Source organism: Branchiostoma lanceolatum, chromosome 18 (genome assembly GCF_035083965.1).
Source record: "Branchiostoma lanceolatum isolate klBraLanc5 chromosome 18, klBraLanc5.hap2, whole genome shotgun sequence".
Lineage (NCBI taxonomy): Eukaryota > Metazoa > Chordata > Leptocardii > Amphioxiformes > Branchiostomatidae > Branchiostoma > Branchiostoma lanceolatum.
This window is the reverse complement of record NC_089739.1, coordinates 8397158-8425018: the sequence shown is the minus strand read 5'-3', so window position 1 is coordinate 8425018 and position 27861 is coordinate 8397158. Positions and strand designations below refer to the sequence as shown.

General features: G+C 41.8%; 2 protein-coding genes and 1 long non-coding RNA gene across 4 annotated transcripts; 2 read left to right on the top strand and 1 right to left on the bottom strand.

Annotated features, from left to right (window-relative positions):
- Window positions 1-57: 57 nt before the first annotated feature.
- On the bottom strand, window positions 58-9138 carry LOC136424313 (peroxisomal acyl-coenzyme A oxidase 1-like). The gene is made up of 14 exons (XM_066412863.1): window positions 8798-9138; window positions 7901-8060; window positions 7208-7368; window positions 6626-6733; window positions 6086-6205; window positions 5621-5736; window positions 5030-5199; window positions 4472-4634; window positions 3854-4044; window positions 3263-3424; window positions 2777-2882; window positions 2313-2459; window positions 1687-1893; window positions 58-1270 (listed from the first exon to the last, which is right to left on the bottom strand). Exons 1-14 carry the CDS (start codon window positions 8928-8930, stop codon window positions 1208-1210), a joined length of 2007 nt encoding a protein of 668 aa, XP_066268960.1. The 5' UTR covers window positions 8931-9138; the 3' UTR covers window positions 58-1207.
- On the top strand, window positions 2458-27749 carry LOC136424314 (uncharacterized). 2 transcript variants are annotated; one of them, XR_010753858.1, is made up of 5 exons: window positions 2458-2491; window positions 3253-3360; window positions 3906-4091; window positions 26581-26694; window positions 27271-27749. It is a non-coding gene; the product is annotated as an uncharacterized lncRNA (long non-coding RNA). The 2 variants fall into 2 exon arrangements; XR_010753857.1 differs by lacking the exon at window positions 2458-2491 and adding an exon at window positions 2723-2826.
- LOC136424518 (zinc finger protein 271-like) lies at window positions 13586-24099 on the top strand. The gene is made up of 3 exons (XM_066413133.1): window positions 13586-14629; window positions 22987-22997; window positions 23282-24099. The coding sequence occupies exons 1-3, from the start codon at window positions 13586-13588 to the stop codon at window positions 24000-24002; spliced, it is 1776 nt and encodes a 591-aa protein (XP_066269230.1). The 3' UTR covers window positions 24003-24099.
- Window positions 27750-27861: the final 112 nt, after the last annotated feature.

Below are 27861 nucleotides of genomic sequence, written 5' to 3'. Positions count from 1 at the left end.
AAACACTAGATTCAATGACTCAGAAAAGAAGAACAAAATCGGCAAGGCTCATAGCTATATAATTAAACCACATTTATTTCCTTCCCAGTGAGATGTAGTTTCATTCTTCACATCAATTCTTAGTATCCATGGCTAAGGTTCCATAGTTTTTTGCCCATTCATATTATGCCCTTTTTATACCACAGATTTACAACAGAAAATTGGGCTCTCTATTAGTATACATTCTTGGTCAGGTAAATATCTTTTTGTCTGATTTTCCATTCTACTCTATTTCTATGTAGTTTCTACCATACTTGATTAATATTAAATAGCAACCGTTACAGCTTAATGTCCAATTTCAACATGATTCGCATCACTATTTTAAAATCCACAAGAAACATACAATTTTTCCACCTTCGGGGTGGTTTAAACTTTGCTGACATGATGAATGAACTGATTCAGCATTCAAACACCTTGTTACTTAATTATGCAGCACATTGATCTTCGGATGAAGTCCATTTCCACAACATACATGTACATGACTTGTACAAACACAACAGGTAAACCTGTTGTTCCACAACTAATCCTTTCATATCTGATAGAATTTACACTTATAAAAACCTTCACACTTTGTAAGATCCATCTGTCTTCATACTCCAGCTATTTTTTCCACTTGGGTTATCTTTTTAAATTGCATAATTATTTATTTATAAGTTAGAACAACTAATTACAATCATTATGATGTTCCTCTGAAAATAGAACACTTCAGATCACACGTTTCGTTTGAATTGTACGAAAAATACTACAGTAACAGTACATGTATAATTAGTTATTTGGTTAAGTAGTGGACGTTCATGATTCTAAGTATTTATGCGTAAAGTCAAAGTGGAAGGACCCTGAGACATAAACAAAACTGTTAACGTCCATATGATTGCTATTCAAATCGACCATTGGAGTCTGGACATGAAAAAGCATAGTGGAGGCAAGAACTGTCAGGGGCCCTAACCTTTGACCTTCCGCATGCATACTTTAAATAAATTGAGAACATCCTTATTTCAGATAAAATCCCTTCAGTCAGTCAGTGGAAAGTCACATTTCCCCCTCCGAAGGCAAAAGTATGGTGGCCAAACTCCCCAGGCAAATACTACTGGTATTCTCCCTATAGCCAGACTGATAAAATCCCTGCAGTCCTGTTGTTGCTGCTGCAGTGCTGCTGCTGCTGCGGTGCCTACAGCTTGGCCCTGTTCTGCTGCAGGAAGGGCCGCAGGTACTTGTGATACGACTCATGTACCTGGGTGGAAACAGTCGACAATGTTATATCATGTACTCAATGCTAGACAAGATTGCAGCATTTAATCTGCAACAAGCACTACAGTTCGGTTAGCTTGAGGAATGAATCCACTCTACTTGATAAGCACTACAGTATACATATTGCATCTATGGTTTACCATCCTTCTGTTACATCTAATTGTTCTGACAATTCATGCTAGACGTGAGAACTACACTTAGTAAGAAACTAGAAAATACACACTTCTGCAGCTTAGTACAGTTAATCATTGTTGCATACTTGAAGTTTATTCTCAAGTGTGTTTTGTAACTAGAAGGTTCCCTCCAGAAAGTTTGTTAGCTTAACACAAAAAGATAAGAAACTATTCAGGGAAAGAAAATGATAATTTACATAAAAAATGAAAAAGAGCATACATGTACCTGTGATTTATTGAGTGGAGACTTCTTTGCCCATTCGTACAGATTCTCGTACACGTTCCCGTCATAGCGGCCTAGAACGGACTGCAGGATCTCATCTGTGAAGTCAAATGCATCTACCAGAGCCACGGCGTCCGGACGAACTTTGGCAAGCAGGGAGGCCATGTGGGAGTTTGCCTGCTGCAGTTCCTGACCTGTCAGATAGGTGTCCTGTAGGTACAGGGAAAATACAGGTTACATACTAGTACTGTACATGTTAACCACCGAGTCCATAGATATTTGACCAGATCTTTGGCGATATCCACTAGGCCTTTAAAACTCTAAACGAGATGAAATGTTAAAATCCACTTGTTGTACTGGTACATATTTTTTTTACACTTTGCATAAGAATTTTGCACCTTTTAAGTTTAAGTACATGTGCAACCTGAGTGCAAACACATTGCCACACATTGCTGCCCATCTACTGAAAGGCAGAAGTTTTTACTATCCTAAAATTTAGTGTGTTTTCATGTAGACTGAATTCTCTGTGATATTGAGTTAGTGTGGCTTCATACTATTTAGATTATACAAATGAATGTTGGTATCCTACCAAATAAGCAACTTAAATGCTTACTCAGGAGAATCCTTACCTCCAGAAAGTCCCCAGAGTTCTCTATGATGCCGTGGATAGCGTACAGCTGACAGAGCGTGTTCAGAACAGCTCGGGAGGCGTCGTCCACGTCTGCCGTCCGCACCGTGTCCACAAAGTTACGCACAACAAAGAAGTGACAGTGGGCCTTGGAGAGAAGAAAGTCAATCAGTCATTTTTGTATGTGGAAAAAAAAAAATTACTGTAAATGCATTTAAGTTTGCATGGTTTTTATTTCGCGCTAAGGCAAAAATGGAGTGTCTGTGATGGTTTTAAGTTTGCAGCAGCGCTGTAGTCACGTACTGCTACAGTATTGAACAAAAATGTTCACGGTGGTTTTAAGTTCGCAGTGAAATGGTCACCGCGAAAACAGTATAAAACCACCGCAAACATTTCTGAATTTGAAGTATTGCAAAATCTTTGCTATCCTATCTTGTTTTGCAGTAGATGTGATGAAGGTCTCACCTGGGCACACTTGACCAGCTGTACAGAGCAGCTGTTCCAGGCGTCTTCAGGTGATTTCCCTGCCTTTGCCTGAGCTTGCAGCTGATTGGCTGCCATACCTACAAGCCTATTGATGAATATATATATACATGTATCAGTTCAGTATCATATCAATTTACTAATCAGTGTAGACCATATGGGAGGTGGGGCTTACATCTATTGTCGGGACAGGTGAGCCCTGGTTGGCTGGTGAGAATGGTCACTGTCACATGAGTTCAGCTTGGAGTTTGCATTGAGCTAATCAGTCAGTCGAGACCTTGGACTCATGAGGTATGTGTACAAGATACAAGTTACATGTACACTGTCAGTACAATCTTTCTATAGAGTGTGGATCGTTTAGACCGTAGTGCAACACAGTTCCCTGAGTTCCCCATCATCTGTATTGTAACTAGATATCATTTTTGATGAACTTTTTCCTGTATGCAATGCACATGTAGCCTTGCCCACCTAGCAGCTCTGTGTTGGTATGCCCCCACAAGTTCCTCCAAGTCCAGAAGGTTCCTGGCGCCTTTCCCTGCAACTGCAGCTGTCTGGACCCGCGACAGGTACGCCACCGTTCCGGACAGCTTCTCGTTTGTCTTCGAGGCTCCGTAACACTTCACCAGATATCTGTGGCAGGAAAAATTAAGAGATTCATTATTATCTACTTCAGTAGTATTCTCTACTGTCTAGTAACTCTAATTCTATATTTACCTACTGTTTTCTAAAGCTTGCTTTCATCTGAGAGGCTCAAGACTTAGTAAACAGCTTCTCATTTGTCTTTGAGGCTCCGTAGCACTTCATAAGATACCTGTGGCAGGAAAAATGAAGAGACCTTAACTTTGGTATGATATCATCGTCATGTCATTCATGTCCAAGAAGATCTACCAGTGACCCTATATACATGCATAATGCAGAGAGATACAGATACTGTACCACAAGCTTGACCATACTCTCCCTTTGTATGTGCAGCCAGCGATGCCATTGGCAAATAGAGGTGAAAGACCACATGTACAAGATATAGCATGACCTTAACACAACTTTGGTGTGATACCTCACCTTGCAGTCTGCAGGAACATAACAGTGTTTTCCCCTTCGTATGTACACCCAGCTGTGGCGTTGGCGAACAGCAGTGGGAGACCGCTGGCCTGTGAGTACCCATGACCCCCACAGGCCATCCTGCAAGTATAGATTCCTGATGACATCACCTGAGTGGTGAAGGCCTTCAGCCCTGCCGACAACGCATGGATCTGGGGGATAAAAATGTACATCACTACATGTAGTGTTGGCATAACAGGTAAGGTGTTTTCCCAAGAACCTAGAGGACCTAGGGCATATAGTGGTGTCTTGTTGGTATAATGGTTAGCTGTGCTTTACATGAATTTCCTCACTCCACCCAGGTGTAAAAATAGGTATCTGACTTTGGTTGAGGAGGTAAAAGGCGGTGGAAGGAGAGGGATGGGCTCTGCCTTCCAATGGCTGACATTGCAATGCGGCAATGCAATGACTCGCATATTTAGCCAAGCACCCTATAGATCACTGCTACTCTTCTTGATAAGTGTGTTGGACATCTACTAATGAAACAAACGAGTGTGCTGGGGTATGCAAACAGATAGCACCATGTGGTGGCCTTTAAGAACCCCACAGAATTATGAGAGTATCTCAAACCAGCCTCACCTCAGGCAGCTGTGAGAGGTCTCCTTGACTGATGTTTCCTGACAGTTGGAAGTACGTGTTCATCATGTAGTGGCTGGCTAGGTAGAAGGCGTAGGCAGCAGACAGCAAGGGGAACAACTTGTACTGCTGGGTCTGGTAGTCTAGAACCTGGGGCTCAGGCTCCCTGAATAACACATGGGGATACAGGTACTGTATCAGTAAAGGTAAAGCTGTCATCTCGGTTGGGGCTGCAGAAGGGATTCTTTTTTCAGAAGGGATGTAAAATGGGGGTCTTGTGCACACAAGGGGAAGGGCTAGAAACGCCTCTCTGTAACAATATACATGTAGCCTGGAGTCCAGCCTTCTTAGCTTTAGTCTGCTACCCAAGCTCTGCTTGGCGGGGAGCGGAGCTTGGGTACCCTGCTACAGAAACAGAAATAAGCTGACCTATGTGCCACTAAGCACTACAAGGTGAACAACAACATTGACATGGTAGCCCCCATGCAGGCCCCCTTATACATTTTGTATTTCCCTTTCCCTGCAGCTGATACTAAAGGGAAGTACAAAAATGTCACTGACCCTGGTTTCATTTCTGACTGCCTCCTGACACAGCTATAGCGCACAGCAATGGTGCAGGCTCGACACAAGGACTGCGCCGCATCCGAAACAATGTAGGATCGTACCAGCATCATGGTCCCGTACGCCAGCTTACTATTAGCAGGCTTGACGTATGTCCCATCCGGCAAAACCTGCAATTCAGTGAGAGAGAGAAATCTTTTAAATGTCCAATATATCATTTGTTTATCTGTTCATTAAAATGATTGCTTTTCTTCTTTTTACATTTTTTTTCAAACTTTATTCAGAGATACAGAACAGAAACATGAAAATACAGGTGTACATAAAATGATTGTTTGCAACACTCTAGATTCACTAAAAAGTCATCTAACTGATCTAGTGATAGGGGATCTTTTAAATACTCTATATTGTATTAATTTATATGTTCATTAAAATTATTGTTTGCAACAATCTAGATTCTAAAGTAATCTAACTGATACGGCCCTGAGAGCAAACCTTACACTTACTATATACAGTCAAATGATCTAACAACTCTCTGAGCATTGTGATCACATCATCATCACATAATCAGGTCAACAGCCAATCACAAGTCACCTGAGAATGCTTCATGAGCATGTTCTCCCTTGGGATTCTCACATGGTCCATCATCAGGAAGCCGTTGTCCACTTCATCAAATCCAAACTTTGGCCCGATGTCACCGATGGTGATGCCTGGAAACAATGAAACATCTATTAGTCCTTGTTTGTTCGTTCAGACCCTTGTAGCACCTAGTGGCACATAGGACATAAAGTTTCCTTGCTGTTTCAGTAGTAGGGTATATTTCTACAGGGAGGGGTTGATTGCCTTTAACATGCTCAAGGCACCTCCTCAAACACAGGACCCTTACGTCCCTTCAAAAAACAAGTGAAGCCACAACCAAGGTGCCCTTCCTAAGATTACAAACAGGGTCTCCCAGTCACCAACTTAAATTCAAACCAGGACCTCAACTGTGATGCTGCTACTAGTTGAGCTACAGGGACATCCCTTAGAAAAACACCTGAAACATTTGAATGGCATTACCTGGCAAGGGTGTGTGGTCCTCTGTGCTTCTCAGTTGTACGATGAAGGGGTGCATGCCGTAACACTGACCCTGGGTGTACAGCTGGGCCAGTACTAAGGCATGGTTTGAGGACTTTCCCACTGCAAACAACAGTCAAGTCATGAAAAAGACATTTTCACATGGCCAGTACTTAAAGGCATGATAAGCTGACTTTTCCACTGCAAACAACAGTCAAGTATTGAAAACAACATTCTCACATGGCTTATTCTCAGTTCTTACTAGTAGGTTTCCAAAACTAAGCTCATATGTTACAAAAAAATAACTACATTATATAGGTTGGCACAATGACATCATTCATAAGTCTTGTATAGGCGTCATTCATATACACAATACAACTTGTCCTGCAAGATTCTGGGCAGTGGATGAGGATAGCCATACATTCTGCTACCCAAATACTAGTATATACACAGACTGGCTGAGTTGACCACCCCCATGTCCTGCATTTAAAAGAATCTGACATTTGCTCAGAGATTTTGCTGTGAAACGAAGATAAAACTTACACCCGCCCGGCCACCACTTGGCAGAGCTGAGTGTCGGGCTGTGCAACACAAACTCCTCCGTCTTTGGGTCGTAGGTGGCCGTTGTCTCAAGACCACGTAGAAATGTGCCTGTTCAAGAAAAAGAATGGATATCTTAATGTCATACCATAGTTTTTAGTCATCGTCTCTTAGTTGTCTTGTTGCAGTAAGACAATTTCTAAATGATTGCTCAATTCAAAATCACCTGCTATTTATCCATTATAAGATATAGAAGGCTATCAATGGTGAACAATCCAGATTTGTAAAACTGATGGATATCAGACTACAGTCTAGTACAGGAAAGATAGCCTTTATCTGACTAGCCTCCTTGGCATTCTGGCCATATGACTTGGGTTTTTAGCATATAATGTGCCTCTTTTCAGTTCAATTGCACTCCATTTCTTGCAGGCTGCCGAGCTTGTAGAGTAGGACTGATATGTCATTAAAATAAGCCATATTTGTAGAGCAAAATTCTAGTTACAAGGAGGCTAGCTTTTAACCAAGAATCTGTTTCAACTTTTTAATTGCCATATATGTTTTTTTGGTACATGAAAGCACACCTACCGTGTCCCATCTCCGTCTGTGCATAGGTTCCTATAATGGCATAGTTAAGGGCTTGGGACAGCCATTTCTCCTGCTGTGCCTCTGTGGCCTGGCTCAGTAAGGTGGGCAGGAACATGCCGTAGTGTACACTCAATGGCTCCAGCATCCCTAGGAACACCGCCCTGTTTATACAAATTAAAGAAGGTAAAAAGGTAATAAAGCAACTTCATTCTGAATTGAGTTGAAGCATCAGATGCTTTTTCAAGTAGCTAGTGATAGTGCACTGCGGCTTTGCTATGGCTTGCATTTTTTCCACAGAATATGATCCAGATGGCGAAGCAGCGGGGTTATGTTACTGCTTACACCATAGGGACATATGTAAACAGAAAGAATCAAAGTAAAAGAAAGTGATCTCAACCAATTAAGCCCACTCAAGAGCTTCCAATGGTCATGACAGAGAAGACCGATGCTATTTGCAGTATATACAGGTCCATTGTGCCAGGGAAATTTCTTGAACAGGTAATGTAACAAAGGTCTTTTTTTTTTTCAAATGTCCGGAATATATTGTATACTAGTGTGCAATAATGCTCTAAATAATGTAACCCTAGAGGCTAGACAAATATCTAGGTGCACCAGTGCACATGCATCCAGCCCTGGATATAGAAAATAGCACATTCTTGTACTGAATATAAAATCTTTCATGGTTGTACCTACCTCCTATAGGTATTAACATCTTGAATGCCAGTGATGTCCAACTCCCAACATTTGTTGAGGTAGCGGATGGTTTTCTTCAAACCTAGGGTGTAACGCTCGTCCCTGGATAGGAAGCTCAGGTGCTCATGTTGAAGCTCAGGGTCATCTAAGGCCAGCCTCTCTGGAACGGGGAATAAAATCAGTTTAGTTCAGGGCTGTAACCAGGACCCGTCCCTCCGTCCCGGGATGGAAATTTGCTTGTTGGGACAGGAAAAATGTCACACCGTCTGTTAAAAAAAAAAGACTTTGTGGGGTCGTGTGGCGTAACGGCGAGTTTTCAGCCCAGGGTTCAAAACCCCTGACGCCACCGATGTTATGCCCTTGGGAAAGGATTTCTGGATTTTAGTTATGGTCACTGTATCTTTTGTTACCATCTCAAACTCACTCACTCACTATCCAATTTAATTTTCATGTATATATATTTGTTTGTGATAATTGAAGTACACTAATGACTTCTGGTACAATAGGAACGTGGGGCTGTGCACGTAACAGGGGTAAAGTCCTATGTTACGTAAGTACGTATACATGTAGTTGATTTAAATACATGATTTGTTTACCTTGCCAGTAAAGTACATCCTACTAGTAACTTCTTTGCCCTTTGCTTTAAATGTATACCAGGCCTGTACTAGACCAGATCTAAGGGCAAAAGCATCTATTTACTAGTATGTCAGTGTCTCATTATTTATACCGGGAAACCCTAGCTATTTTTCCAACAACATCACTTTCTACCAATGGTGCCATTATGCAAGGAGATATAACCTCCTTGCATTTATGTAACGAGTGGCTAGACTTCAGTTACGCCCCCTCCCCACAACTTAACATAAGATACACAAATTACAGGACAAAAGAAAGCCTTACCGAGCTCTCTTTTCCTCTCCACATTCTCCTCCCCTCCATGTAGCAGACAGGTCAGGCTGAAAGGGTTGAAGCTCGCTCCGTCCCGCTCTTTCTGCAGGTCTGGGTTCGTTTTGGTCCTTTTTGCAGACGACATTTTTTGTGTGCGGCCTTCTTTCCAGATGATATAACGTTACAGCTAACGTTAGAAGGGAAATCTTTCTGTTTTTGATCTGATCCCGACGTCTAGATGTGCTAGATCACTCACTTCTTTGCCGCCGTACGTATGCTTCAGCTAGCAATCCAGAGACCTTTTGGGATGTTGGACTTTGACAACTTCAAAATCTCTATCTGAAGAAGTCCTCCAGGACGTTGACCCCGTTTTGAGGGTCAAAGGTCGTATGGCAGCAAGAAAACGCAAATGTATGTTCTACGTAGAGATTTTTTAATGATTCAACTTGAATCATTAAAAAATATCTTCGTAGTACTACTGCCCCAGATCTAGAATTAAAGGCATGTATCTCCTAGTTATGTTTACCTTCACAGAAGTAAACATATTGTATGTATGATTGTTTTTTTTTTGCAAACGTTACGTCTTGATTTCTATCTAACGTTACATCAAAATTAAGTGGTTGCTGGTAAATATCCATGCCCAAGAAAAGTAAGCTGAAAAAAATATCAGTCAGGTATAGATTTACAAAATTTATTTGTCCCGATTGAGCGATGTCGCGACAACTGTTGGGTAACCAGGAGATGATCGTGTGATGTTTGACCCAGCGCCGTTGAAAACTTCCGGGTCATCTTATCACGACTTCCTGTTTGCTGGAGATAGCATTAGGGACCATACGATATTTAGCGGGGGGAAGGGGTGGTGCGTTGGGGGGGGAGGGTCATTGAAAAAATTTTCGAGGTGGGGGGGAGGGTCATGGAAAAAAATTCTGGGTCGGGGGGGAGGGTCATGGACTTTTTTTTTACGAATCCGTTGAATTGTTGTGCATAAACATTATACTGTGGGCCGACAAACTGACGCTGTAAATAGTCCGCTATGCTGTCTTTTCACCCAGCGTAGCGGCGAAAAAATACAAAACTACCGTAGTAAACATGCCGAAGCACACGTCTAGCTCGCGCCTCCACTGTTTCACAGGAAGCTATCCAGCTATCAGCTCTAAGGGAGGTAGCAAATTTTAAATTAGCACCCCGCCTTACCGCTCCGATCTTATCTCACAGCCCCTCCCACCCGGCTACTCTCCAAGCAGAGCATGGGTTTCGGCTGGTTTTTGACGTGTTTTTAGGCGTTTTTGTCGGACTTTCTACTTTGTCATCTTTTTTTTTTTGTCTAGACAAAGTAGAAAGCCCGGCAAAAACGCATAAAAACACGTCAAAAACCAGCCGAAATCCATGCTCTGCTTGGAGAGTACACCCGGCAGCATCGCGCCAAAACGTAAACAGTAGCCGACATGGCCGAGTACGCCTCTCTGTGACGATCAGCGGGGTGGGTCCCGGACTATTAGAACAGCCGTAAATGTATCAGATTCCGGGTAATCTCCTTATTTGGAAGTTGATAGTCCGCAGTTGAGCAACACAGAAGCTGTTTTTTTTAACGTAAAAGATTCCTTTCTTTGTCAGTGCGGGAGAGAATTAATTTTCAACTGTATTTCTGACAAATTTCTGGAGCAAGGTTATGTCATTTTTTCCATCCAGAACAATGAATTGATGCTGTTTCAACTAAATTGATAAGCTTCGCCATGATTGGACGATTCGGCTGCTTCAAATTTGTGGCGCCGCCCACGACTTTCCTTGTTCCCAGGGCATCTAGTCTTTCTGGCGCCTTGGCGACTGTCATCAAAGGCTGCCGACTGTCAATCAGCGGCAATTTCCTGGGAAAATACGTGAGTTGGAACTACCAGCGAACTTCTGGCGACCGGTGATTTTTACGTTCCTTGAACTTTCAGTTCCACGTTTTCTGTAGTAGTTACAATTTGACGCAGAACAGCGGTTTCGGGGGCTTCCTGGAACGGCGGCGTATATATTTGGGCAATCTTGGGGGGTGACGCGATTTCTATTAACACGGGCCAAGGTTCTCTAAATTATGCCGACAAAGGGACTTTCGCCGCAGAGAGAGTTACGTCGCCGAGGGACAACCGCCTCGGCGGCGATTTTTCTGGAAACATGTCAGCGTTTAAGCGTGGGAATACCAGGAATATCGCTTCTTATTTCGCACCGAAGAGAACTTCTGACAGCGACGATATTGTAGCGCTTCGACTTCGGAGAACGAGACGGACACAGCCAAAAAACGGAAAACTGGTATCGACTACTGATATTTTTGAGTAGCTAAATAAACCAGCGAGGTTAAAATCTCCTTGAATAAACTATTGATATTGTTGTTTCTGAGTTTTTAGTTGTCTTTCACGGTTTCACCTAAACTTAAGTATTGTATGTCAAGGTCCTGTGGAGAATAGAAGTTGATTGACTACCATGATTATCATAAATATGACCCTCAAAACTGAAAAAGAAGCCTTCTCAATAGCCTAAAAATGCAAGAGCTTCCGGGGGGCTTCGCCCCTGGGTCATTAAAGTTTAAACTTCCTTTGTTTACCAGCAAAATTTGTTCATCAAAATTCGGGAAATAGCATTTCAATGGTTAAAGATTTTTAGATTTTCCTGCGGGTGCATGTCGCGCCTCCCGCGGCGAAAAATATGTCGGAGGCATCGTCCCCAAAAAATCAAGCTGTTTTTCTTTTTACAATAGAGATGTCTATATATCTGCTTGATTGAACTTAGCTTACTCTTCCAGCAAAATTTGTCTCTCATATAGCAGTTCAAAGGGTCCCGATTTCAAAATTTTCTCAACTGTTTTGCCCCCTATACAATTTGATTTTTTTGCTGCCGCCTCTGGTACCGACAACCGCTGGTTCCCGGTTCTTGTTTTATAGTATGCGTCAGCTATCCCAAGTGGACGCCCGATGTCCATATACTAGTACGTAGTAGTTGTTTTATAAAAAGGGGTCGTTTTTCTTCCATTTTTACACGATACCTGTAGGGGGAGGGTCCTCGAAAAATTTTTCGAGGTGGGGGGGAGGGTCATGGAAAAATTTTTTGAAGTGGGGGGGAGGGTCATGGAAATTTTTTTTGACCGGACTTCCAGTGCACCACCCCTCCCCCCCCGCTAAATATCGTATGGTCCCTTAGCAAGCGGCGTGGAGTCGTGACCTTGAAAGTTCTTTTCGTCCTTTCCAAGACCTCAAAATTCGCGGTTTTAGTCAGCCGATTCGTATTTTCTGTGCAAGGCTAGTGTACAAGTTTGTTCAGGTAAGACAATCTGTTGTTTGTTTTACACGGATTGTAGATTTGAGAGAAACGAGGACATATAGAAGAATCATAGAAGAATGTAGAGGATAACGTAAACAACTGGGGTCTGAAAGGGGTTTACATAATTTTTAGAATTTTAAGGTTATTTGTCAAAGTTAACAGAAAATGCAAGTTTGTTGCAGTGTATTTCGGTCATAGAGTAAAGATTGTGTAGTTCAATGGTGTGTAAAAAATCTAAACTGGTATGAAGGGCGCAGTTGATAATTGTAAGGTACACTCCAACTCCCATTGCGCGCCCCTGTGCCGTTCCTCCATTCTAACATCTGGTGTTCATTATGGAGTGTTTGGAATTTTACAGGACAGTTCAGTACCTGTAAGGAGTTTTCTATGTATCATAAAACCTCCTTCTATCCCAGGAAGAATAGTGAAGTATTATGTACTGTCAGGAATGGAGAAGTCTGAACTATGTAGTGGATGGACGGTATCAGGACAACTCGGCCCCTGGGACAACTCGGCCCCTAGCCATTCGGGACAACTCGGCCCCTAGCTCAGGACAACTCGGCACCGAGCCCCAAAACTGACATAGATCAGCAAACAGAACAGGAACTTTTTAAAATCCACATGAGGTATAAAGCATGTTTAACTGCCAAACATTTCGTCTAAAAAAGATAGGAAATGGTAAAACTCTGCAGGTTATTTCCCCGGAACGCTTTGATAGTTTGAATATGAATAAGGAAGTTTTATCATCTCGGTTGTCTCGACGCGTTTTGAAAACCTACAAACTGTTATAATCTATGTCCAACAAAACATAATGAACAGCTATACATTAAGTTTCATCGGTAATAAGTTATAATCACTTTCATAACAGAACATAAGCGTAGCGAGTTCGTGAAAGAGCGTCGAAAATAACAAACAAAATGGCGTCGCCGCGCCGGCCCGCAACATGTTTTTGACGGTCTTGTAACGTTTGAGACTTACGGAAATACAAAAATGCTTATGTATGGACTGAGTTTAGCTTCTTAAAATTCTTGTTCCACTTATCAGCCTGTCAGATCGGTAGAATTGTCATTCTTCGAGCCCCAAATACACTTATCATGCACAGAGTAATTGGTGCCGAGTTGTCCTGAGCTTGGTGCCGAGTTGTCCTGAATGGCTAGGGGCCGAGTTGTCCCAGGGGCCGAGTTGTCTCGGAATCGTAGTGGACAAGGCAAATCTAATGGTGCAGACTCAGTTCTATATTTGGACATAAGGAATGGATAAGGTACAGTTCACCATTGTCAGTCTTTTATGCAGCACTCGCACCAGATACATAACTTTATTTAGAGTAACAGCCTTCTTGGAACTACAGATTGAAAGCAAGTAAATTCTTCATCCTGGAATTCTACAAATTGTCAACAAATATGAGCACAAGCGTACATACAGGCATGATTAAATTAAGAATCAGGTGTCTCTTGATTTAATAAAGATTCTTGTCTCTGCAGAAGTTCCACCAAATCTTGGAGGATGGCATCAGCAAGCAACGAGCAGAGTTTGGATGACAGACGGCTAAGTAATCTGAGGACTCACATGCAGATTCACACAGGTGAAAAACCCTACACGTGTGAGGAGTGCAACAGGCAGTTTAGCCAGCTGAGTACTCTAAAAAGACACTTGCTGACTCACACAGGTGAAAAACCCTACACATGTGAGGAGTGCAGCAGGCAGTTTAGCCAGCTTAGTACTCTAAAAAGACACATGCGGACTCACACTGGGGAGAAACCCTACAGTTGTGAGGAATGCAGCAGGCAGTTTAGGCAGCTGAGCGATCTGAAGAAACACTTGCGGACTCACACTGGGGAGAAACCCTACAGATGTGAGGAATGCAGAAAGCAGTTCAGTGAGCTTGGTCATCTTAAGACTCACATGCGGACTCACACAGGGGAGAAACCCTTCAGGTGTGAGGAGTGCAGCAAGCAGTTCAGTAAGCTTGCTCACCTAAAGATTCACATGCGCAGTCACACAGGGGAGAAACCCTACAGGTGTGAGCAGTGTAACAAGCAGTTTAGGGACCTTGCGAATATGAAGAGACACATGCGTACTCACACAGGGGAGAAACCCTACAAGTGTGAGGAGTGTAGCTGGTATTTCAGTCAGATGGATTCTCTGAAGAAACACATGCGGACTCACACAGGGGAGAAACCCTACAGTTGTGAGGAATGCAGAAAGCAGTTCAGTAAGCTTTGTCACCTGAAGAGTCATATTTGCACTCACACAGGGGAGAAACCCTACAGTTGTGATGAATGCAGCAGGCAGTTCAGTAAGCCAAGCAATCTGAAGAAACACATTCGAACTCACACTGGGGAGAAAACCTACAGGTGTGAGGAGTGCAGCAGGCAGTTCAGTGAGCCGGGCACTCTAAAGAAACACATTCGAACTCACACTGGGGAGAAACCCTACAAGTGTGAGGAATGCAGCAAGCAGTTCAGTCAGCTAGGTGCTCTTAAGAGACACATGCGAACCCACGTGGGAGCAGCCCTACAGATGTCAGGAATGCAGCAGGCAGTTCGGTAGGCTGGTTCATCTTAAGAAACATGCATATTCACAGGAGAAACAATACAAGTCAATTGTGAGGAGTTCAGCAGGCAGTTAAATGAGCCAGATGATCTAGCACATCTGATGAAGCCTACAGCTGCAGAAGTGATTGAGATGATATAGTTAGCTGTTAATAGTATGATACGGAAGACTTGCATGCACTGACACATGTCAGTGTCTGGTAATCTTGATTCAGCATGACTAGTTTAGTAGGTAGTACTGTTATAGAATTTATTCTCCAAGAGTGTTAGATTTGTTGGAAGCGTATCTTCTTCAAGCTGATTCCCTATCTTGTAACTATTCTGATTGTAAATTGTTTTTGATTGTTTTGTTACAAAGTACAACTTAACATTGTTTTGGTGCATTCATTGACAAAGGATGAATAGTAGCAAATCAATGTCTACTATGGGAAGGGTTCCTCTTCTTTAAGTGAACCTACAGCCTGATGGTAGATTTATGTTCATTTTCCTCCTCTTCTAGGTATAGTTGCTCTAGCTGCATCATGTAACATATAATTTAGGCTCACAGTTTGTAAATTGAGCTAAGATTGGGGAGCAAGAAAGCTTTCAAATTATTCGGATCTCGATTTATGTTTTGGTTTTGGCATAGCTGTGATAACAATGGCTGTGATAATAATAGTTTTGTAAAGGAAGACTGCTTTTGTCACTGGTAACCCCAATGTGACCTTGTTAAAATTATTTGTTGTACCAATTAGTTCATGTAGTAGCATGGGTTTGTTGAGCATTTGGGATGCACGCATAGTGAATAAAGTGTTGTTTTTTTGGTTGAATTTGTTGATAACTGGGAGAAAACTTTCAAAATGATGTGATATCCATCCAAGGATTCGTAGAAATGCAATGTACACATGTACATCATAGTACATGTATGGATAGCAGTTTGTAATAGCACATCTTTTGTAGTGATATAAGAAATTATGGCCAGTTACAGAGTTCATGTCAACCTGATAATCAGACCTCAACTGTTATCTTTTGTTGTGATATAAGAACCAATTGAACTGGCACTTGTAAGAGTCCAAGTTTGAGTTGAAAATTAACATCGGTGTCATTGTTTTATCCTTCAATAGCATTTGCCCAAGTAATTTTTCTTCAATAAAGTTATTTGTTTCATGTACACTTGTGTGGAGATACCATTTGAGAAAGCTGATGTGTGTATGTATGGTTTATGTGGCTATAACCTCAGTAATATATCAACATGATACAGCATACATCAGCCAGGTTACAAACAAAACACTTTAGTTGCAAAATTCAAAGAAAAGATTCTAAAAGAGTTATAAACTAGAGTTCCACGAACACATTATCTTCGCCAAATAATCAAGGCTTATTATGGAGAGTGATTAATATTTACATGCTTATCACCCCCTGCAAATTTGATCATGCACCATACCATTTGGAAGTTATGATGGGGCGAATGAGTCCAGTCTAGAAAGGTTGCAGAAAATAGTATTGCCCCTATAGGGATCTACATAGTTAAAGATCCCAAAGTGAGAAGCTTCGACGCTTGAAAATTTATAGAAAGGTGCACAATTTGGGTGCCAGATTTTATTATGTTTGACTTCAAGGTTCAATGTGCAAAATGAGGTTAAATTTGCCGGCTCGTTCTTTTTTAAAAGCCACTTTGATATGACCCCCACCGGAGGTCACCGTACTGCAGCCGACTCACAGTAGTCCGGCGCTAACAATATTCAGGCGTGAATGCAACCCGACCGAACAAACATCGTAATCAAACTCGTACAGTCTCAAAACTGACGTATTCCTATGCCATTCACCACAGTTTCAGCCTCGCTAACGTGCACGGAAGAAAAACTACGGCCTTTTCAAGCAATGTGACGCACAACTTCGTACCCGAACTACTATTGGGGACGGGGGTCGCCCATCAATACTGTGTTCTGCGGCCTTAAAAATCATTTGGTGGTACAGGACTAGTATATGTGTCTAGTGTGCTGATATACGTTATAACTGGTCATGAAAAAATATGAGTATGTTGATATTATATGGGCCACAAAGGTTCGATATTGCAGTGTTGTAAGTTGAAAGTGATGATGAAATGGCACAGTCAATATATAAGAATAGAATAAATCTGTATTCCATAATTATCATACACATCTTGAAAGACATAGTACATGTGACTTTTCCGCACCTACCAGTGGTGCAGTTTTGGTGCAGTGTATACTTTGTATGTGTAATAGGTATGTGGAACTATGAACAGCCATATAATTAAAGCCCTCCAGCTATTTTTCGTTATGCAGTTCTTGGACCCCCTCCGAGACCCTCGAAAATCCAACAAATTATGGCTGAAAATTACTGAAATTGCAATGGCTGCACTGGTTATTCTGATAAAGATACAAACATAACTTTTATATTTTCGTATAGTATTGGCTCCCAAGTTTTGCCTACCAAAAGTTAATGGTGAAACATTGAAATTTAGAGGGTAAACTAGGGGGTCACCAGAACCAACGAAATCAGAATTTTCATCCCTTTGAATTTTAGTCATTTTTAAGGGGAATTATCTGCCCTGGGCAGAATGGTTTTATTGTTGCTGGAGAGAGGAACATCTACTGATTCAAAAACAAGCACCGTTTAATTGGGACACTCATAACGCGAGCCGTGAATGGGGGCTCTTTATGGGGATGTTTCGGGTTTGGGGCTATAATGAATCAGGTAATGACGTCTCACTACGGAGTAGGTTACGGGACTTTTTTCTGTCGCTGGGTAATAACCATGCATAATTGTCATTAAGTGCTAAAATAAATTCAAAATGTTGATTTGTTCTCTACATGGGGGATATAAGGATACTTAAAACGTAAATGACCATCACGAGTCTATTCTGAAGTATTGTGGGAACAGTTGGATTTGTTACGCAGTTTGCTTCTTTGGAAGGGGCCTGGTTCTGGGCCCTGTTTTTTTCTGTTTTATTACATTAACCATAAAGCATACGTGACGTTTTGATATTTCTATCACTTTTATTGGTCATTGTATCGTTCACTTTTATGCTGCTGCTTAAGTTTTACCTCACATTCTGAATTCGTAGTAATGAAACACATTTTCTGCGCGAAAGATAACTCTAAAACAACACAGTAAATTGCAACCGCCCCTATATCGCAATGGCACACTCCTGGCAGATTACCACCAACCCACGCATGCGCAGATGGAATAACTCTTGTTGCGCATATCAGACGGTCTCTTTCGACCTTTGTGTTCCGAGGAAGAAAGACACGACAACTAAACTCTCAGGTAAGGACCTAGCGTAGCATCGTCCACTTTTTATGATGTTGCCTGAGTTTCATCGACTGTTCTGAATTCTTAGTTCTTACTTGATGTTGCCATGCTTTGTTGGGTTATTGTCTTTTTGCCATTGATGAACCTTTCTACCTTATTTCGATGATTATATTGAGCTTGGATTCTTTTTTTTGAGCGCTGATTGGTTATAGAATCCCAATTAGAACTGAACAGGATTTACTATGAAATGGTCTATAATTTAATTTTTTGTGTCACCAATTTCAAGAAAGCAGTTTAGCTGAAGTTAACAATTTGAGCAAATGTTTGGTCAGTTTACCTGTTGCTCTATCTGAGTAAAATGGTTATTGTTTCCGAATAGGAACCAAGCGATTGCTCAACCGCTGTATGGTAGCGATTAAACAAAAATTGTCGGGGATGATTACAAGTAAAACTCCTTAATCGTTACTAACATTACTCATCGCAACAGGTCATCCTTGTTTGCTGGGACGCAGATCATTAACGTCGCTTAGCAACCGTACCAGTCACTAAGCTGTCATAATCGTTACTATCTTCGAATAGAGTAATTTTCTCTAGTTTCTGCAACAATCGCCCTCCCATTTTATTTATGAAAACATTATACGCGTCAGATCTCGTGGCCATCACGAGTGTATTTTGAAGTATCGTGGGAACAGTTGGATTCGTTACGAAGTTTGCTTCTTTGGGCGGGGCCTGTGTCGGACGGTGTTTTTCGTTGTGTTACAATAATTAGAAAGGATACCTGACTAGTCGATTCTTCTAAACCCTTTTATGAGGCAAAGCATCGTCAAATTTTCATGCTCTTGCTTAAGTTTAAGCGAAAGTTCTGAATTCGTAGCGATGAAACATATTTCCTGCATCATAGCGCACTCTAAAACAACACAGTAACGCCCAACCACCCCTATATCGCAATGGCCCGCCCCTAAGAAGTTCCCACCAACCTACGCGTGCGCAGATAGAATAACTCTTGTTGACAACCAAAACAGTCGGGGAAGAACTTTGTTTTCTCTGGTTTTAACAAGAATTGCCCTCCCATTTGATTGATAAACTAGCAGTGGTGCAGTTTTGGTGCAGTGTGCTCTCTGAGCAGAGGAGTGGCCATGGGTCCGGCTGGTTTTTGACGTGTTTTTAGGTGTTTTTTTGTCAGGCTTTCTATTCTGTCCCCTTTTCGTTATGTCTCCAACCGTGTGTTGGACAAAAATGCCTAAACTGAACACGTTAAAAACCAACCGGACCCACACCTCTGCTTGGAGTGTAGTGACACTACCCTATTTGTTCATTTATGTGCCCCATCTGTTTATTTATACTTTTAGGCAAGGCCCTCTGTTGACCTGTTTCGGGAACACTGTCACATGTCCCATTATGAAATGTAGTGGATTTACAAACTATCCTTACTAATTATGCAGATTAGCTCCTGATTTGCATAATTAGTCATTGATTGTGTAAAGCACCATCTGAGCTCTCTACATACCAAACTTCACGACGATCTGTCGACCCCTTCTAAAGTTATTCATGTCCGAAGGTCAAAACAAAAACACCCACTGCATTTCCAAACAAGACGCTAGGGGGCCCAAACTTACACCACTTACTTCCTGTGGTATGAACTATCTACCACATAAAAATCATGATCATAGCACTTTCAGAAAATATGTTCCAAAATTTTGAAGCTCCGCTGCATTACCTTTGGTACCCGCTAGAAGGCCGATTATCGAAATTGACCTTCCTTTCTGTAAACCCTACCCATCCACTAAATATCATACAGAAGCATCAACAGCTTCTCGAGTTATGTTGTCCACATACAAATACACATCCACACAAAGCCCGCTGCAATACCGATGGAAAATGCCAGGGGAATCATTTTTTAACTTGACCTCCGTTTTCACAACATCTATGTTACACACCTACAAAAAATCGTGAAGATCCATCAATGTTTCCGTCACTTTTTTTGCCTACATACAGACACACAAAAGTTAAAAGTCCGCTGCAGTACTGTTGAAAAACGCAAGGTGAACCATTTTCGAACTTGACCTTCCTTTGTACAACCACTACACACCTACCAAAAATCATAAAGATTCATCAAAGGTTTCTTGAGTTATGCTCTTGACATACATACAGACCCACCCAACAGCTTGCTCAACCAAAAACATAATCTTCCCCGAGCACTATAGTACTCGGCGAAGATAATTACAGAGACCAGGTTTGTAAAGGACGACCTGTCGTAATACTGACATTGAAAACTTTGTAGATTTGAGAAGAACCAGGCGTTTCGTCCGACGCCGAAGTTAATAGGGTCCCGCTACCTGGTAAAGTTAACTCAAGTCAAATTAAATCACATGTTTCTGTCTTCTGTGGCTATTCTAAAATAGATCATAGCTTTGAGGTGGAAATGATAAACTATTTTGTTCGAAGATTTGCTTCCGCACCAAAAAGTGGAGGAAATCCTCTGACGTATGGAGGAGTACAGAGGAGTTGTAAACAAGGGGGCCTCTTAGGGGTTTTCAGGGATTCTGTTGACAGGAATTTGTGAGGTTATTTGTTCAAAGACAGGTGAAACTGCATGTTTGTTGCGATGGTTTCCAGTTAAAGATATTGTACAGTTAGTTGATGTAAAATAATGTCATACTGTCATGAAGGGCGCCTTGTATATTCATAAGGTACACTCCAACTCCCTTCGCACGCCCCTGTGCTTGAAACTTTCCGTCATTCCACCATCTGGTATTCATTATGGAATGTTTTCGGGGAGGTTCAGTATTAAACTGATGCTCATACGTACAACTACATCATAGAGAATTTAGGGAGGTTTCATTATAAATCCTTTTTTGTCATCAGTTTGGACGACGGACATATTGAAAATACTACATACATGTACTGAAATAAGAAAATTATTCGTCCTAGGGTTCACACGGTGGTCAAAAAGGCCTTGATTTTTCCTCACTTGTAAAGCATGCATATTGATGAGGAATCGATGTCAATCACCCCTGTCACTACTGGCAACAGTAGCTGATTGGTTTACGCCTTTGCAGGCGGGAACTAGATTTGTTTTGGTTGCACCAAGCCGAGCAGGATTTTGCCCGCGAACTTGTCCTTTTCAAATGCACGCCTTGTCTCCGCCTCTATTGTTCTCTGGTTAACACATTAACAATAGCCCAGCTTTCATTTCAATCATTCCCACGCTCTCAAGCTTCATACTGACACCACCGTTTCAATTCTTTCTTAGCTATATTTTGGTCTATCCTACCACACAGAACGCCCAAACTAAGGCCATCAAGAAATCGCAGTTTCCGCCATAACTCACCGTAATTCCCGGCCGAGGGTTCTAGACTATATGCGCAACCGCCGGAGACGCCGCAGAACCCGCCGATATGATAAACAATACCCCGGCCTTTATTCCGTACATTACTTTCTTAAACACGCAGAAATTTAAAATTAACAAATAGAATTCGAATAGTTCATAGATGAAGTCGAATATTTTCATTGTAAACAAAAACATTGAATTTTACCACATACAGAGACCCCAAAACGTAGCACTCACCTTGATACATTTGCGTGTTTGACAAGAATTGGTGTACCGACGTGTCTGGCGCTGTCCTACACAGCCACTCAATAATCACACCCTACGTTTTCCGATCTAAAAACGTATTCTTTCTAATAACAAACTTCTTCTCGTCATTTTTGTACTATAACGCGGCCTAAAGACCGTAATTCCATCGTGGTAACAGTGTACACGCCAGCGTTTGATATGCCGAATATGTCGGCTTCTGCTGACACTAAAAATTTCCTGGCAGCTTTGACTGGTAGAAAAAAATGGTGCATTCCTATACAAAGGAGATGTACGTTGTATAAAAATACCCATGAGTAAATCAATGAGTAAATCAACTGCTGGGGAAATACGGAAGAGATCAGAGTGTGATTGTTTGACAGCAGAACTGGATTTTCCTTTGTTTTCAAACCGACGCCATGTTCCGACGCCATGTTCTGGTTTCTTCAGATAACACACTTGCGGGTCTTATTCGTGTATTTTTTTTACATTATTTTACCCACGCGTATTTCAATCACCAATGGTACCGTTCATGCGTCTTTTTATTAGAAATTGGTCGAGGTTTCTGTCTCGACAAACCCTCGCGGCCTCGTTGGTAGTTGAAATTCGCGGGTAATTATCTCGCTTGGTCCGGGCGACAAATACAATGGAGGTATTTCGCACTCATTTGCATCTGGATTAACCGCCCCAGAACAGACGCTAGCGAAGTACTGTGATCTTTACCGACAAGCTCATTATCTTTCCAGAACATAATCATTCTTCCACGTGAAGTTCTAAATAAAGCGTTCGATTCGTATTTTGGGTGATATCTCCCGAAACCAACGCTAGAATTCGACAAGAAAACAACCGTCCGACAGCCAACTATCTAGCCGCCATCTTGAAAAAAAATTATAAGATTCTATTGGGCCGATAGGGAACTATGGGAGAAGACGTCCAAACAAATTGGCGAAATAAGTTAAAATCTCTCAGACATCAAAAACTACTCAATAGAAATTGGATTCAAAGTTCCTAAAGTCAAAAGTATGTATAAAACTATTGTTTGCTACGTGAATTAGACCAAAAAGTCCATAGGTTCAAAGTTCAATGACCGAAAGCAACCTATACATACACGTATCAAACGCGGGTAATTTGAAGCGCCGTGTTCGCGGTCAACTCGTATATTATACAGATTTTCAAAGCGAACAAATGTAGTTTGCGTGTGCATGTATTTTTTTCTTAGTGCGATAATCAGATCATGCGTTATTTTGTGCAAGATTTGTGTTGTTGTTATTTTATACCGCCCGGCTAATGGCACCCCTGCTTGTGGGCGGGAAACTTTTGCATGACAACGCTGACAGATCCATAGCAACGTGACCACCGTGTCAGCAAATTGCCATCAAGCAGGAGCACCAATGTTCAAGTTAGCATTCAGGAGGAGATTTGCTACCATCCCAGCATTCCCCAATACACGTCCAACAATACCCATCTACATATGGCTGATTGTGGGCAAGAAGTATACAGACTTGTCATGTTGTCTTCAATAGTACAGCTGCCGGTACAATTTGACCATTAGATTTTCTTCTCTTGAATTGTCAAAAGATTGAAATAGTCAATATGTCTGACTTTTGCAATTTGTGCAAAACTTAATAGATTGTGTGATAAACGCTGGTGGACCTTAATGCTTCTTGTCCACAGTCAGCCATATGTGGATGTGTATTGCTGGATGTGTATTGAGGAATGCTGGGATGGTAACAATTCCACCACTGGTTAGCATTACTGCGAATCTGCTAGCTCTTGCTTTAATGATATTTCATATTGTCTCTACACAAGTTAAACCAGATCTACGAGGATGGCATCAACAAGCGGCGTGCAGAGTTTGGATGACGTCAGGAGAAAGGCAACCAAGGATTCTTCTGTGGGATCTAACAGAGGAGAGAAACACTACAGGTGTGAGGAGTGCAGCAGGCAGTTCAGTGAGCTGGGTAATCTGAAGAGACACGTACAGACTCACACAGGAGAGATGCCCTACAGGTGTGAGGACTGCAGCAGGCAGTTCAGTAGGCTGCATCATCTGCAGGATCATATGCGTATTCACACAGGGGAGAAGCTTTACAGGTGTGAGGAGTGCAGCAGGCAGTTCAGTCACTTTAGTGCTCTGAAGAGACATATACGGACTCACACAGGGGAGAAGCCCTACAGATGTGACCAGTGCAGCAGGCAGTTCAGAACGGCAGGTGATCTCAAGATTCACGTGCGGACTCACACAGGTGAGAAGCCCTACAGGTGTGAGGAGTGCGGCAGGCAGTTCAGTCGTCTACAGAGTCTGAAGACTCACATGAGGACTCACATGGGTGAAAAGCCCCACGGGTGTGAGGAATGCAGCAGGCAGTTCAGTCGGTTGGGTGATCTGAAGACTCACATGCGGACTCACACTGGTGAGAAACCCTACAGGTGTGGGGAGTGCAGCAGGCAGTTCAGTGAGCTGGGTAATCTGAAGAGACACATACAAACTCACAAAGCAAAAGATGAGGTGCAAGAGGTGCAACAGGCAGTTCAGTGAACAAGGTTATCATAGATTAGAAAGCACATCTGGACTCACCAGTAATAAAGAGTGTGTAACTTCAGTAGAAATGCTGGTTTGGTAGCTTATTAGAAGGATTGCATGCAAAGTTTGCAAACACAATCACCGGTAAATTGATGTGTTTTGTTTAGTAAATTATTGAGGCACTGTCAGCTTATTGACAATTATTGTAAATGCATTTAAGTTCGTGCGGTTTTTATTTCGCACTAAATGGAGTGTTCGCGATCGTCTTAAGTTTGTGGAAGCGCTATAGTCGAATACTGCTACAGTATTGGACAAAAATGTTCGCTGCGGTTTTAAGTTCGCTGTGAAACGGTCGCCGGGAAAACCACAAACATAAAACCACCGCGAACATTTCTGCACTTACAGTACTTCATGTATAGTCTCATATTAGTTAATATTTAGTTTATTGTATCTGGTTATAAAAGTGATCTTGGATATAGTGTTAGTTTAGATTCCATTTGATCAGTTTGCTAGGAAAGTTCTATTTGGTAGTTGATTTATTACCTTAAAGTTTCTAGGCTCCCTACCTTAGAACTATATAACATAGTAGGTTTTGTTCGCATGAAGGCTCATCTGTGTTGGTAGAGTACATATTGGAAATTTTAAACTATAATCCAACACAAAGAAGTTGAACTAACCATAAATTTTCGGCTGGTACTCCAACCTTCGTCAACTTTCGATTCACTGCTGACGTCATCACGTCTCCGACTTCCCGGCGTTCAACGCAGTGATGCGAACATCTGACGAAGGTTGGAGTACCAGCCGAAAATTTATGGTTAGTTCAACTTCTTTGTGTTGGATTATAGTTTAAGATTTCCAATAGTAGGTTTTGTGTTATATTCAAAACCTTTTTTTTGTGTGTTAATGCTCATGTTATTTTGTAACTCTGTCTATTTAGTTTGGAGTAACCTTTCAAATTGTAGGTATCTCGTTATATGCGCTAAGCTTTCAGTAGGGCGTAGAGGCAACTCGTGGAGGCAGTTGTTGTGTGAAGGAAGACTGGTTTTGTCACCATTAACAACCGTGTGATCTTCAGATTGTTTACTGTAGTAAATGTAGCGTTAGCACTATCAGGTACCTGTTATACCTGCCTATAGTTCATGTATAGGTAGATGTATCCCTTGCATGAAATAAATTGAAAATCAACATGCTTTCAATGTTTTCACTTGTGTGTTTGAGTGTGCGTGTGTGTGTGTGCGTGTCCAGCACAAGGTTTCATATGTAAGACTGATACAAATAGAAAAAGCATGTGACAATCAAGGACAAGCCAAAAAATTGCTTATTCGGCTGACAAACATAACTCACATTATTTGGATAATCAGGAAGAAATACGATAAATTTCCGACCTTGTCAATTATTTATTATACATGGCTCATAAGCGTCGTTTAGCGACCAAACTAGTATTGCAGGAAAAGCCACATCCACCAGCGGCCAAAATATTGAACTCACTTATACATTTGAAATAGCAGTCCGTTTGATATACAATGGTTACCTACCAGTAGAAGTAATTGAACGAATAAGGCCGCTTAATCGTCTGACAAACATATGTTGTATAAGTTGGATAATGTAACAGTGGGGGTTCAAGCGCCTCCAACTGACCAGGCTAACTGGTCGTGACCTTTTAGCGTAGTGGTTAAGGCATGCGTGCCTGTGATCTGGCCTCCGGTTTCGGCGTGATTTCGAATCTCGGTTGGGATCACTTCTGTTTCTACTCGCTCCTTTGATTTGTGTCACTGGTTAACCCACACCGGCCCTGTGAGCCTGGTTAACGTATGCCACACAGGGAAGATCGAACTCGGAGATTCGAGGACTAATCTTAAAAAAGAAAAGGGGGAGTAGTGTAACAGTGGGGGTTCAAGCGCCTCCAACTGACCAGGCTAACTGGTCGCGACCTTTTAGCGTAGTGGTTAAGGCGTACGTGCCTGTGATCAGGCCTCCGGTTTCGGCGTGAGTTCGAATCTCGGTTGGGATCACTTCTGTTTCTACTCGCTCCTTTGATTTGTTTCAATAATCAGGATATGATACGATAATTTACGATAATACTAGTAGGCCTTCCGTATTTTCCTTTCCAAGCTCTCTCTTTCCTTCACAACTTAGCATATATTACCCTCGTTGTCAAACAACACAACATAGAAAACGTTTTCTTATTGTGGCGTTATATTTTTAGCAAAACAGACGCCGTAGATTTAGATCACTACTACGTACAGTATCGAAGACGCATGGTTCAATGGCGCCTCCAAACGGCCAGAAAATATTACTGCAGCAAAACTGCGTCCACCAGCGGCAAACATTACTTGAACCGCTAGAGTTCCTCATTGACACGTGCAAATCATTTGTTATTCACGCAAAGGTAAATAAACCAACTAGTACAAGAAGCAATGATGGGAGGTCTAAAGTAAATCCTTTCCTGGTAGTCTGGTTGATATACCGCGACGTCATCCGAAAATTAACTTAATCTTGGCCAATCCTCTCAGATCCTCCCAGTTTATGAATTATAGTGATTGACAAATTGAGTCTTAATCATGTCCACCTGTGTTACATTCTTCCTGCACAGGTGATCACATGTACAGGTGACCTGCATGACAACAATGTCGATGCTTCAGTTACGAGGTGGTGAATCCGGGAGCGTTTAGCACGTTCAGAAAGACGCCATCCGGCCTTTCATCTGGTAAGTACCCTTGGAGATGTTTGTAAAATGATGTGCTGACGCAATCCACACCTCCATATCTGTCTGTGACATTTGTGATTTAGCAGTTCTCCATAATACCTCTTTCCTGCCTTCAAATCTCCAGTTCATCTCATTTTTAGCTAACAATCACTGCATGTTCCTCGCACCCGTAGTCTTGCTGTTCACCAATGAGTTTACAAGGGAAGATTCGATCGTGAGTTTCAATATTACTGTCGACCCTCCTACTTTCCCAGCATCTCTCTGTTATATAATCAACTTTCCTCGGTGGAGCGAAGTATTCAAAATCTGTCAGCTCAGCTTGGCAGGCGTATTTCCTAATAGGTACGTAACTGTTAAATGAATCGTACAAGCTTCAGCAGCTAACATCAGAAACCGTCGGAAACACACTTTTGTTATGATTCAGCAGAACAATGATAGTGAGAATGTGATTCATTGTGAAGGGTTATTAGAGATATATCTTTTTCAGACTCCCTAGGCTCTAACTTGTTGTGAATTCTTTACAGTATCATCTTGTAACATTGAGAATCGCTGATTGCCTTTAACAATTGTTGACAGTGTTTTACAGCTCCTGCAAACGATGTTCGAGGTCAACCACGAGGAACTATATCACATGGACCGAAGAGAGCCGTTGATGATGTCGACAACAAAAACGATTTCTGAGAGGAAATCATCGAGAGCACTAGGCACGAATATACAGAGAGCCATAATTTATTCACCAATGTTCTCAATCATAATGCGATTTGTGAGGGTTGTTTAGTGTATACGTGTTCTGCAACTGGCATTCCATATAATGGTGTGTGTACCTAGGTATTGTGTCAGTAGTTAAACTAGAGTGGTAGAATACTACGTTGTTCAATGTCTGTCCGTTCTTTTCATGTTAATAAGAACTTGCAATATGCTTTAATTTTAAAGTTTAAATTGTGTATTTATATCGTTCTTAACAAGAGAACATCACGGTTCTGTATAGAGGTCTCTTTAAAAGACTTGCATATTGTTAATTGAAGCAAGTACATTAAAGCAACGAGTCACCAACACCCAGGGCTCCTAGTCTTCAATGTGGTTATGACTGAATCTCAGTTACCATGGCAATTGATACATTCAGACTAATTACACTCACCTGTGTTACAGGTGCATATCAACATAATT